The 12,946-nt window shown below is 55.5% G+C and overlaps 1 protein-coding gene across 1 annotated transcript; it reads left to right on the top strand.

Moving 5' to 3' along the window:
• The first annotated feature begins 295 nt into the window (after positions 1 to 295).
• On the top strand, positions 296 to 12,940 carry NT5DC4 (5'-nucleotidase domain containing 4). The gene is given in 21 exon segments (XM_024743956.1): positions 296 to 322; positions 962 to 1,049; positions 1,131 to 1,250; positions 1,332 to 1,428; positions 1,617 to 1,708; positions 1,819 to 1,876; positions 2,215 to 2,249; positions 2,252 to 2,295; positions 2,418 to 2,486; positions 2,736 to 2,864; positions 3,116 to 3,192; positions 3,940 to 4,030; positions 4,276 to 4,342; positions 4,465 to 4,635; positions 5,290 to 5,341; positions 5,723 to 5,783; positions 7,931 to 8,008; positions 9,502 to 9,598; positions 10,031 to 10,096; positions 11,379 to 11,958; positions 12,501 to 12,940. Coding segments are annotated over 18 exon segments (1,446 nt in total). The 3' UTR covers positions 9,592 to 9,598; positions 10,031 to 10,096; positions 11,379 to 11,958; positions 12,501 to 12,940.
• Positions 12,941 to 12,946: the final 6 nt, after the last annotated feature.

The following is a 12,946-nucleotide window of genomic DNA, read 5'->3' as shown; positions in this document are numbered from 1 at the left end:
ATCCCGTGTCCCCTGCATCGGCAGGCGGACTCTCAACCACTGCGCCACCAGGGAAGCCCCGACGCTCTTATTTTTAAAGCACACAAGTCTTCTGCCTTTGTAAATGCCAGGTTTGCTTCACTCTGGGTTCTCTGCTACATTCTAGGTGGTTGAGGTCTTTGCGTGCACAAGCCCTAGAAGTGGAGGTGGCATAATATAGATGAATTCTTCTTCCTTGATCATTACTACTTTCTCTCTTAGAGAAGAGAGGGGATGCCAGAGACTGTCCTGGCTTTCTTCTCCCTCAAAGGAGGAGATGGGGGCCCAGGTTGGCACCAGCGGGGTCAGTGGTGTCTGAAGTGTTTGAGGGAGACGGGAGCTGCTGGGCCTCACTGCTAGCGGGCAGGTAGCTGGGGAGGGGGCCACTGTCTCCTCACTCCTGGCAGTGATGGCCTGTGTGGACGGAGGAGAGCCTGGGGGGCCCAGAGGGGAGACACAGGCCCTGGGGTAGGATTGGCACCAGCGGTGAGATGGGCATTTGGGATGGAGGTTGGGGGGATCTTACAAACACCCCATTTCCTGACATATCCCACACAACACAGCAGCCCATACACAGGGATGGTGACACTCAGAACACAGACAAGCCCCTGCACTCACAAGGGGACATCTTTCTGTAGGTGGGCAGTGACCCGTCAGAGGGAAACCTGACAGTGTACACTTGGCAGGGAGGGAGGTGCTCTCCCCCCACGCACGCCGACGTGGGGACATGTGCTGCCCACCTGTGACAAACGCATCCTCTCTGAACTTGGACACAGTGACCCCGCTCAGGAAAGAGACAACGGTGCATCCTCGCTCACGGGGATGCCCCCGGCACACTCCCACGTGGAGACGGAGCCCTGCACACGCTTGCACACGCGCTCACATGCATGTGCCCAGACACACGCGAGGCCCTGGGTCTTGGAGTCTGGGGGGCTGATCTCAGTGTCCTTCCCCTTCCAGGATTTTTGTCAACCGCAACCTGGAGCTAGGGAAGATTTGTGGCCTTGGCTTCGACATGGACCGCACTCTGGCTGGGAGGGGGAGGGGAGTGAGGGGAATTTGGGGCTGGGAGCAGGGGGCAGGCACCAACTGGCCTGGGTCTGCTTGGCCCACAGCCTACAAGTCTCCGGCCTATGAGACGCTGGCCTTCGAGTTGCTGTTGGAGCGCCTGGTGTGCGTCGGGTACCCACACGAGATCCTGCACTGCACCTACGACCCTGCCTTCCCCACCAGGTGCGGGAGCCCGCGGGGCGGGAGGCTGGGCCCACTCACTGGCCCTGGTGCCTCATCCACAACCTCTGTGCCCTCTCCCGGGGGGCTGGTGTTTGACGCACCCTGTGGAAACCTGCTGAAGGTGGACGCCCGCGGGAATGGGCTGCTGGGCACCCACGGCTTCTCCTTCCTCCCGGAGTAAGGAACGGGGTGGGGGGCGAGGATGCTGGAGGAAAGACAGTGGTGGGGGGGGGGGTGACTCAGGCACACCGCAGGGGCTCGGCAATGCCAGCTGGATAAGGAGGGAGAGAAGGATGGGTAGAGGTGGGAAAGAGTGGGAGGCACTGGGGAGGGGCATCGCGGCACCCAGCCCACCCCTTCCCTAGGGCCGAGATCTGGAGTTTCTACCCCAGTAAGTTCATTCAGAGGGATGGGCTGCAGCGGTCCCACACCCTCATAACGCTCTTCAACCTGCCTGGTGAGGGCTGATGGGGGTGGGGGCAGGTGATCCTTTGGTCCTGGCTCTGGCCTGGTGGGCTGCTGCCTGGATCCTCGGGCCAGCGACCGACCAGCCTCCCTCTGCCCTAGAAGCCTGTCTCTACGTCTGCCTGGTGGGCTTCTTCTCTGGCTGCTCCCGCTACATCCAGTGAGCTCCGTACCCCTCCCCGCTGCAGCCCTGAGTGACCAGCAGGACACTGAGCGGCTTAGGGGCTAAGCCCGGAAATGGGGGCCCCGCCAGAGGGCAGAGGCTCCTCCTGAGGTGTTTGAGGGGCTCCAGGAGCTCAGCGGGATGTAGGGGCCCCCAACCTTGTAACTGATGCCCCCACGGGGTCACCCTCAGTGTAGGGTGACACCCGTGCCAGGAGGTTTGGGACATGAGCCCAGTGTCGGGCCCACTGTGGATGGAGGGGTCCCCCTGGTAGGGCTCCAGGGTTGGTGGTCACATCAGGGCCCCTTATCAGCCTCGCTCTTGGCCTGACCCAGCTGTGACACCGGTTATCAGCATGGAAACCTCTTCATGTCTTCCAGGATGTGACGGATGCCATGGATAACATCCACCATTCGGTGAGTGGCCCAGGCCCCCAGACCCCATAAGGTTTCACTCTTCTTCCCGTGGAGGCTGGTGGTCTGTGCTCCCTCATCTTGGATGCAGGCATGTGTAGGCACGCATGCACACACATTCACAGCTCTGCTCCCTCCCGCGGGGCTGTCTCAAGGAGAGGACCGCAGACTTGGAGAAATACGTGGAGAAGGATGCGAGTGGCTATAGACCAGGGTCATGACCAAGCCTGTCCCTTTGTCCCCTTCCTCCCCAGGGCACTGGGGCTGCTCCCCCTTCCCTGGCCTCCCCTCGAGATCTGGACAGAGCTGTGCACCCTGACCTTGCGCCCCGCCCTCCTGCCTGGCCTGGGGCCCCCTGCCTATGGGGCTGAGACCTGGGAAGGGGCTCCTGGGGCAGCTTGGGGAGACCCCAGCCCTGGAGGCTGCTCTTCTCTCTGACCCAGGTGGGAATCCCCATCCTGCGGGGCAAGAGGAAGGAGGTAGGGAAGGTGTTCCTGGCTACCCGCAGCTACAACGACACCGACGTGCGTGTGCCTGTGATGGGGGAGGCCTTCAGCCTCCGGGCCAGAGAAGTGCTTCCTTCTTGGCCCTGGGGAAACTGAGGCACTGCAGGGAACAGCAGCCAAGACCCTGCTCCGCCCACTGCCTGGTTGGCATCTTGGGTTCCATTTCTTGGCCTTTTTAGATCTCGGTGGAAGAAGCAATTTTCCCACCATCTCGCTCCTGTGGTCCCCGGTGTGGCCTGTGGGGTGAGGGCAATGGCAGGTAGTGGCCCCTGGCCCATCTCAGCTGGGTGCCCTGACCCCTGCCCTGTCCCCACCAGGCCATCCGGAGCTACCTGTTTGGCGCTGGTGAGGTGAGGGCCACGCGCCTGGCTGGGGGAGGCTGCGTCAAGGGCAGGCAGGGCCGGGCTGGGCCACCTTGCTGGGTCCCTTCCCATGGCCAGCCTGCAGCTGGACGAAGAAGCAAGTGTGTGGGGGGGTCATTTCACATGGGTGGGCCTGTTGGAACTTCCCTGGTGGGTGGGAGACCAGTGACCTCAGCCAGTCCACAGGAGGAGCCTGGAGGGGTGCGGAAGGCCACTCACGGCCTTGGAGAAGGCAGTGAAGAGGCCATCAGGTATTTGGGGAGGGGCTGGATGGGGCGGAAGTGGGTGGGGAAGGGGGTGAGAAGAGGCTGTAGCAGGCCTGGGGGAGGGGGGGTGACACACCCCACGGGGACCTGGCAGGCAAGCCGGTGAGCGGGTCTGCAGTTTGGGGACTGTGCTCTTGTCCCGTGCCCCTGCGTCTCTGACTCTGTGCTGTGAGGGGCTCTGGAGGCTGACGCGGTGCACGCGACATCCAGCGCTGGCCTCCGCTGCTATAGCTTGTGAGCCTCCCATGCCAGGATGGCTGCGTGGCCAGACTGCCGGGGTCCTGCCCCCAGGACGTCTCAGTCCTGCTGAGGGCCAGGGCCAGGGCACGTGGGCGGGCATGAGATGCGAGGGCTGGCGAGCTTTTACCGGTCCAGAGCGTGGCGGAGCCCGGGCGGGCATTCGGCCGGGTATGGCGGGGCAGGGGCAGGCGGGGACCTGGCTGAGGACCTGTGAGCCGCGGCGGGTCAGATTCCCAGGCTGAGCGCTTGTCTGCACCTGCCCACCCCCTGCAGGCTCTGGAGGTCCTACTTCGACCTGATCGTGGTGGACACGCAGAAGCCCTGCGTCTTTGCAGAGGGAACGGTGCTGAGACAGCTCAGGATGGTAATGCAGGGGCCGAGGCCCGTCCACCATGACCCGTGGCCCGCGCTGGGGGAGGGAACCCACCTCTCAGGCTTGACCTGCCCTTGGTAGCTGCTGCTCTGCTGTCTGTCTGTCCCCGGAAGCAAGGAAGCAGGGGACCCCTTCAGGGCCCTCTGCCGCCTCCTTCTTCCCACACCCCACCGTTACCCCTGCCAATCCCAGCCCCCTGCCCACTCTGGCCAGGGCACCCCTTCTGCCCCCTCTAGGACATGGATAAGCTCCGCGTGGGCACCAGCACGGGGCCCCATCAGCGCTGTGCCGTCTACTCTGGAGGTACCGGCTCCCCGCCCCGTCCCTCCACAGGCGCCACCTCTCAGCTAGGAGCCCATGTCCCCAGGCTGCCCACCAGGACAGGAAGGGCTGTTGAGTGGGCCTGTCCTCCCATGGTTGGGCAGGGTCGTCAGACGCAGTGTGCAAGCTGCTCGGGGTGCGGGGGAAGGACATCCTGTACGTCAGGGACCACATCTTTGGGGACATCCTCAAGTCCAAGGAGCGGCAGGGCTGGCGGACTTGCCTGGTGGTTCCTGAGCTGTCCCGGGAGCTGGACATCTGGGCCTGAGAGCAGGGTGAGACGTGGGGGGCCAGCAGGGGGCACCATGGTCACATCTTCCCCTCTCTCTTGCGGGGGGCGGGGGGGGAGTTGGTAGTGACCGTGATAATACCGTCCTCTCTGTGGTTTGTGAGAGCAGAACTATTTTATACACGAGGAAACAGAGACCCAGAGAGGTTAAGCGGCTTGCCCAAAGTCACACAGCCAGAAGGGCTAAAGTTGAGACTCAAATCCTGTCTCCTGATTCCAGAGTCCTGTGGTGTTTCTGTAGTCCGAGGTTTCCTTCCTCACTGAACCCACCCTCCTTACCCACCCTGAGGAATCTTAGTGAGTGGAAGGTCCACTCTCCCAGCCGGGAATGACTTGTATCCTCGGGGTCAGAAGTTGCTATGAACCCAAACAATCCAGGCTTGTCCTAAGGGCTGGGTTTGAATCATTGCCTTGTGACCTTGGGCGGGTCACCTGACTCTGTGTCAGCTTCCTCAACCATCCCTGCTCTGCCTTGGGCAGAGTCTCCCTCAATGTAAGGAAAGGGTGAAGGATGTTATACACACAGTAGGGGGAGCCTAGACCCCAGTGGCCTTTCCACCCTCACCTCAACTAGCTGAGCTAGGCCTGGGACAAAGGTGGGCAGGGTTGTCAAGCCCCCTGTTCCTTGTCCACTTTTCAGAGCGAATGGAGGAGCTGAAGAGGCTGGACATGCAACTGGCGGACCTGTACCAGTGAGAGCCCTGACCTGTGACCCCTGCCCGGGGAGGGGAGCAGGCTGGAGGGTAATGGTCCATGTCCAGGCCTGGCAGCGGGGTCCTCACCAGAGTGGTCGGGAAATCATGATCTGTTTCAGGGTGGGCTTCCCTAGTAAACTGGACTTTGGGACCCCTCTGACCCCCTTGGGACACTCACACTATGACCTCTAGGCCCTTCTTGCTGACCCACCAGCCTGGACTGAGGACGCTTACCATCTCACTCACGGGCACACACCCAGCCCAGTACCCCGCACTGGGCGCCCATAGGGTGTCCCCAACTCAATCTGGGGAGGTTGTGCCCGGAGCCTGGGGGGCCGGTTCCTCTCTTCCTGGGTCACGTGGCCATTTTTGCACCAGGCACATGGATGGCAGCAGTTCCGGGCTGCCACTCATCAGCTCCACCAAGAGGGAGATTCGGGTAAGAGCGGGGTGCCGAGGGAGGACGGGATGGGCCCAGCGGGGCTGAAGGTAGGGCGTGTGCCGCCGGGCTGCCTGACTGGATTCGCTCCGTCCCAGATCCCAGAGCCCAATTACGACTCCCCCAGTCGTCTGGAGCGCCACCTGGCCTTGTCAGCCAGCGCCCCCTGCTGGCCATATTACGAATTACAGCAGTATGCTCTTAAAAGGGCCTGCAGGGTGATGGGTGGGGCTTAGCCAGTTCCTCAATCTCCACCGTTAACCTTGAGAAGTGCCGGCCTCCTGGGTTGGGTCCTCATGTGACCGACTACCCGGCTAGCGTCTGGGGTCAGCCAGACAAGTGGCCTGAGAAGACGGGATCTAGGGCCGGTGGAAAGGACATGTTCCCTTGTGGTATTACTTGACCAGTCACCAAAGCTGGGAGAGTCCCACAGGCCACATCAAGGGGAGTCAGGCCACTTGGCCTTCCCAGGCCCAGCTGGGACCAATAGTGAAGGATCTTTGCTGAGCCTCTTGTAGGGTATTTGATTCTCCCACAGCCCCGCGAGGTGGGCTGGGCAGGGATCATCACCCTTATTTTACTCACGGGGAATCTGAGGCACATGTGCTGCTCAGTCACTCTGGGAGCAACATCTGGACCAGTTTTCTAGACTCTAAAAGAAGGGCCTGTGATCAGGGGGGCCTGTTGGGGGGGGCCGGAGTGGGGATTGGGCGTGTGGGCCTCCTGCAAAGCCCTCTGAGGAGGCATCAGAAGGTAAGTGATGCTGAGAATTTAGTGCAGGGTGGTCACTCTCCAGGGCCAGGCAGGAAACTAACTGTGAAGCGGGAAGTGGGGTCCGTTGGCATCCCTGACCCTCCATCCCAGAAGGATCCACTGGTCCCCAGCCCTGCCAAGAGCTTTTGAGGTCACCAGACCCACGCTCCCTCCTCTAGGCACAAGCGGGTCAAACCCTTGCAGATAACTGTCCACACGGTTAAAAAAAAAAAAAAAAGCTCTAGAGGGGTTGTGGTTGTATAGATACGATGCCTCTGCTGGGAAGTTTTCCTCCTGCCCTCCTGCTTTAAACTGGGACCACATTATCTCCCTAGTACATATGATACTGGTTTGAAGGAGGAAGGCTATGGTCTCCCTACCCTCAGTACACAGTGATCGCAGAGGAACTGGACCAAACAGCAGTCCATACAGTAAACACTCCAGCTGGTTTTCCTCTGGAAGCCCTGGAGATGCTTCTGGGGCAAAAGCAGGGAAGTAGAGGCGGCGAAGACACTACGGAGTTCATGGGGGCCGTGGGACTGACCAGTGCAGAGCTCCCCGGAGGACACCCATCCCTCTCCCAGCAGGCGGTCATTATTTCCGTCGTAGATGGTGTGCCATCTGCACTCAAGGATCTGGACTTGAAACTAGTTCTCTGGGGCTCCCTGAGCCCTGCATTTCTTGTCACTCTCAGCTCCCTTCCTGATATTTGAGAGGAGGAAAAACTGTTTTGTTTCTGGGCTGGGTGTTTGTTTTTTAAAATCGATCCTGCTGAATGCTTAACCCAGCAAAGTAGGTTTTCTTCTCATTTTACCACTGGTGAATTTTAAGTGCAGAGAACCTAAGTAACTTGTTGTCACACTGGTAGACAGACTGCAGAGTCAGCATTTGAACCCAGGGCTGCTGAACTCAGGGGACATGCTCTGCCTCCTGCATCACACTGCCATATGCTGGGGGAACTGAGCTCTCACCATGCAGCTTCATCCCCTCTCTGGGCTTTTAGATGAGCAGGGCTGGAGATTTCCTGTTGCCAAAGCTGGGGGTCTGAGGCATAGTTATAGTGCTGTTCGACATTGTTGCTAAAGTAGAGACCAGACAGGTGAAGAAAAAGCATCCGGGGCACCCAGGTGAAACAGTTAAAGAAACCTGACCTTTACCCCGCAGTGCTGCCTGGGATTTTTGAGGAAGTGAAGTCCGTCTGCCAGAACCTTCCTTCTCCAGCTGACCCTCCTGGGCTCCCTTTTCTGTGGCATCACTGGGCAGGAAGCTGGCAGCTGGGGGCAGAGGATGGAGCTGGCGGGGGTGGGGGGCGGTGTCTATGCATAACTGGGGACTCCAGGAAGGCCTCACCACTGACGGAGCTTCTCCACCTCCTGCTGCATTGGTCCCTACAGATGCCCCATGAGTCAGCCGCAGAGCCAGAATGGGCCAGTCTGGGTCCTGCCGCCCACCTCCTCTCCTGCAGCCAGAGGGTGAGTTGCTGGGAAGTGGGAGGAGCCACCTGGCTGGCCCAGGAGCTCAGTGACTTAGGGGCTACTCCGGGGCTAGAGCAGGGGTCCCAATGGAGCAGTATCAACCCGAGCAGGCATTTGGTAGATTTGCAGGAGCTCTTTTGCCTTCCAAGTGCAATCATTCCTGAGTATTTACATAGAAATACATATTATATTATACATTGCTTTTCATTTCTCCTATGTTATAGTTATGGTATTATATTGATTTTTAAGATTATAGAGACAATCATCATATTATCTATGAATTTCAATTCAGGATAGAAGAAATGAAAATATTTGTTTTACGTATTTTTTTAATTGAAGTATAGTTGATTTACAATGTTGTGTTAGAAAATATTTGGATTTAAAATGTGGCATTGGGGCTTCCCTGGTGGCGCAGTGGTTCAGAGTCCGCCTGCAGATGCAGGGGACACAGGTTCGTGCCCCGGTCCGGGAAGATCCCACATGCCGCGGAGCGGCTGGGCCCGTGAGCCATGGCCGCTGAGCCTGCGCGTCTGGAGCCTGTGCTCCGCAACGGGAGGGGCCACAACAGTGAGAGGCCCACGTACCGGGGAAAAAAAAAGAGGCATTTGGTCCGAGGGGGCCCAGAGCCACTGGCTGTCAGCCCAAACTCACAGGTTCTGCTCGGCGGGGTCAGCTGACTGTACTGGGGCCCTGCACCTCCCCACACCAGTTCTGGCTCATTTCTCTGACAGATCCATCTCTGCCCTGGGAGAGGTTGCAGAACACAGGCTCTCCCTGGCCAGGCTTCCTCTCCAGGCAGCTTTTATGGACACAATGTGTAGGGGCTTCTGCTTTGACCCCTCTGTTCCTTTGTGCTGCCTGGCTGCCCTTTGAGTGCAGACTCCAGTTTTCCTGAGGGGCAGGCTCAGCTCCTAGCCTGGTTCTGCAGCCCCAAGCCCTGCAGGAGGGTTCCTGTTTCTACCCTGGCGTTCCTGGGCCTTGATTTTCAAAATGCCTGTCTCATCGGTTCCCTTTAGATTGGTGGCTTCGGGCTCAGTGTGCATTCTTCCCACCGTTTTTTTTACCAAGCACCTCCAGCATGCCCGACAAGGTAGAAACGGAATTGTAAGCCACTTTACTCCTGCCCAGGAGAAGCTCAAAATTCAAGCACATCAATACTTTAATCAGTGCTTTGCAACTATTTTTCCCTCCTAGCCCACCAGAGGGCTGTGGACCCACTCCCATCTGTCACTGCGCGTTCTCTGGGGATGTGTTGGTTTCTCTACCCCTTCATCTCCACCCCAGCCCAGATTAGGGCATTTTGACACATTTTCTACCCCTGGTTGAGAGTCACTGTGTGAACCTGGGAAGGTTCCATAACCAGCTTTCTTTGTTTCTTAGAAGGCTGAGGGCAAAGAGAGAGGCAAGGACCAGGAGGGCTGCACGGAGGCAGACTGAATCCAGGACACAGGCCGGCATCACGGTCGTCTTCCACTTGAAATCTTTTTCAGATAACGGGAAAAATATGGAAGAGAGAAAAAGCAACCATATTGAAGTCTCCTAAATGTAACAGATTTGGAGCCCAAGAGCACTTCTTTTAGGTAGGAGGTAGGTGTCTTGCTCTCATCCTGGAAGGCAACCCTCCCTGGCCTCTGGGCCATTTGTGTGTAACAAGTGAAATTATTTTGCCCAGTTCCCCTGAGTGTATCATTTCACATCCAATTTTATTTCTATCCATTTCTTTTTAAAAATAGTATTTCCGGGACTTCCCTGGCAGTCCAGTGGTTAAGACTCCGTACTTCCAATGCAGGGGGTGTGGGTTTGATCCCTGGTCGGGGAGCTATGATCCCACATGCCTTGCGGCCAAAAAACCAAAACATAAAATAATAGCAATAGTGTAACAAATTCAATAAAGACTTAAAAAAAAATGGTCCACATCAAAAAATAAATAAAAATAATATTTCTGTGCACTTTTGATTCCGTTACTAGTAACAATAATACCTAATCGGCTATAGATGACCTCATTAATGTTCTTTCCAGGTCACTATGAAAGACAGCGAGATGCCCAGACATCTTTGAACTTGATGTATACATGCATTAAAAACTGTAAGTCCTACTCATGATTTAAAAACTTGATTCTTTATTTTAGTCGGAGCTCCTCCGTGGTGTTAAGCCCTGGCCTTTCTTGTTCTGTCATTAATTTGAGTTCACTTTTCATGTTAGTGTATCGTCTGGCATTAATATTGGAGGCTTAGAAGGAATATATTTACATGTTTGAAATGACAAAACAAACTCTTGAAGAAATTGGTCTGTGGCACAGTTCACTAGTTTTATTTTCTGTGGATAAACAAGGGAAACATTTGGAATACCTGAGGATAAATAAGGGACAACAGGCTGCGTGCTCAGAGAGTTCTCAGTCATTTTTTAAAATCTGTTTATTTCAGAAGCTTCCAGGCCTTTCATTCTTCTTCCTGGGTTGGCTTTTGGGCCTCAGAGTCCTGCAGGGGTAGGCTCTCCAGGCAAGAACCGGGTATCCCTGGCCTTTTGTCTTTAAACACTAGATTTTTATTCAAGGGGTAGACGATAGTATTTTACCGGGAAAACTGCTCAGACCCTAGGGTCCATGCTTTTCTGGAAAGGTGCTGAAATACAGTAGTATTACAAAAAGTATTTTGTAATGCTACAAAACTGAACCCTTAGAATTCCCTCCAAGGGTGGAGAGAATGCAGAAGGGCCTGGGGGTAATCGCCTGGCAGCAGACCCCTAAGGGGTGTGAGGAAGAGAGTGAGAGGGGAAGGGGGGAAGGGACAGGGAGGGGAGAGAGACTTGCAAAAGGAAGAGGTGGCCAAAGGGCCCTTGCCGTGTTTCGCCTTCTGCCTGAAGCACCCCCATCTCTGCCCCCCCCCACATCTCGGGGGACCTCCCCACCTCCCTGACTGGATCAGTTCCTTCTCTTAGCCCATCCCCCAGGGACCCCTTCTCTTGATTTTTTGGAAGCCGAGGATCATCACACTTTGACACTTGTGATTCTTTAACATGTGTCCCCACTGGACTTGAGGCTCCTTAGTGACAGGTTGTTTGGGTCATCATTATATCTCTGGCTTCCAGTGTCCTGTATGTTTTATTGAGTGAACCATGTAACCTGATTTATTACTACTCTGGGTCAGCTTGTAGAACTGCAGGGGAAAGGGTGGGGCTAAAGACCTATCATGAGACGAGAGGAAGTGGGGAAGGGCTATACACCTTTGGATTAGAACCCGCCTCAACTCTTGGGAACTCATCTGAGGCAGGGTAGGGTGGGAGATATTTCTAACTGGGGACTGTTCATTTGATGCAGTATATATTTTTAATCCTGTGTCACCTCTGTCCTCATTTATCTGTGCCTTAGAGACGTACTCCATTACTCCTAAGACTGTGGTAGACACCGGTAGTCATATCCCGTTTCTGGAAGAAGTTTTAGTTGGGCATGCGGCCACCCAGAAGACATTCCCAGCCTTCTTTGAAGATGAGTGGGGACACGTGAGCAAGCTGTGGTCCCTCTCACCCTAAGCAGAAATAATGCATCCAGCTTCCAGGTCGTGACCTTAAAAGGAGAGGGTGTGCCTTCCGCTCCCTCTCTTGCCCGTTCCCACTGGCTGCCATGTGAAACTGCTCGGGAGCCACGCTTGTCCACACGGATGAGGCTGCACCGTGGGGATGGCAGAGCCCTGAGACAGATATGCTGTGGGCCTGGCACAGCTGAGCATTGGCTGTTGCACCAGGGTTGCTGATGCGAGAGAGATGCATTTCTGGTTGTGACGAGTCACACCGGCTGAATCGGTGTCTGAATTCCTGCACCGAGTCCCGAGCAGGCAGAAATGACGAGAAGCACCATCCCTGGGGCGGTGCTCTTGTGGTAAACATGTGATCGATCACCTCATCTGGAGGATAAATGACAGCACTTTGGCTATCACAGTGATTCTTATTTGGTAAGTTGGGAACCGTTCAAGAATGTCTTTCTCAGATTTGCTCTTTCCTTGTCACCGTCCTAGTTCTCATTTCCATACTTTAGAGACAGGAGTTTAAAAAAGCTCTGCACTTGGAGCCAGGCAGCTCTGAGTTTGAAACTTCAGTCCTGCCTATCATTTACTGTCTCACTTTGTTTCCATACCTATGCCATAGGGCTACTGTGAGAATGTAGTGAGACAATATGCCTGGAAGGCGGCCAGAGCAAACATGAAATAGGAGTTTCCTCTACCACTGTATATATGTGTACTAGTCAGGATTTTCCCCTAGCACCTGACAGAAACCTAAATGAAACTGGCTTAAGAATAAGGGAATCAATTGTCTCACATCACTGAAAAGTACAGGGCTTGGCCAGCTCCAGGCTTTAGCCAGGGATCAAATGATGTCACTGGATGTAAGCTTACTCTCTCCAGCTCTCAGGCTTATTCTGTGTTGGTGCCATTCTCTAGGAGGTTTTTTTCTCCATGGTTATAAGAAGGTTTACAGATTTCCATCCTCTTTGCAGCAACTCTACCAGGAAAAGAGTCTCTCCAACAGAAGTCTGGGAAACGAGTTTCACTGGTTTTGAGTGAGGAATAACCCCATCGTCCAATCAATGCCGCTGGCCAGGATTCTGGGCTCTGGTTGGCCTAGCCTGGGTCACATGCTCATGTGGGTGGAGTCCGTTCCTGTTAAGTGACAGATTGTGAGCGGCAAAGAGGTGGTCCTAAGGAAATTAGGGCACTCTTATTAGAAGGACTACATGCCAAGCAGGCACAACAGATGTCTTTTATAGCATGAGTACCTAGTAAACAGTAATAACTGTGAGCTGTCATGCCTCCTCCTCTCCTCGTCTTCTGGTTCATGGTCATTCTGCATCAGGATGCCAGTATATAACCATCCTTATTTATCTTCCTTTAACACTCCCTTTACACTCCCCCCTTCTAAGAAGTGGAACGTTAGACTTAATTT

The sequence above is a fragment of the Neophocaena asiaeorientalis genome, unplaced genomic scaffold (genome assembly GCF_003031525.2).
Source record: "Neophocaena asiaeorientalis asiaeorientalis breed wild unplaced genomic scaffold, Neophocaena_asiaeorientalis_V1.1 scaffold114, whole genome shotgun sequence".
Lineage (NCBI taxonomy): Eukaryota > Metazoa > Chordata > Mammalia > Artiodactyla > Phocoenidae > Neophocaena > Neophocaena asiaeorientalis.
This window is presented reverse-complemented; position numbering and strand designations above follow the sequence as displayed.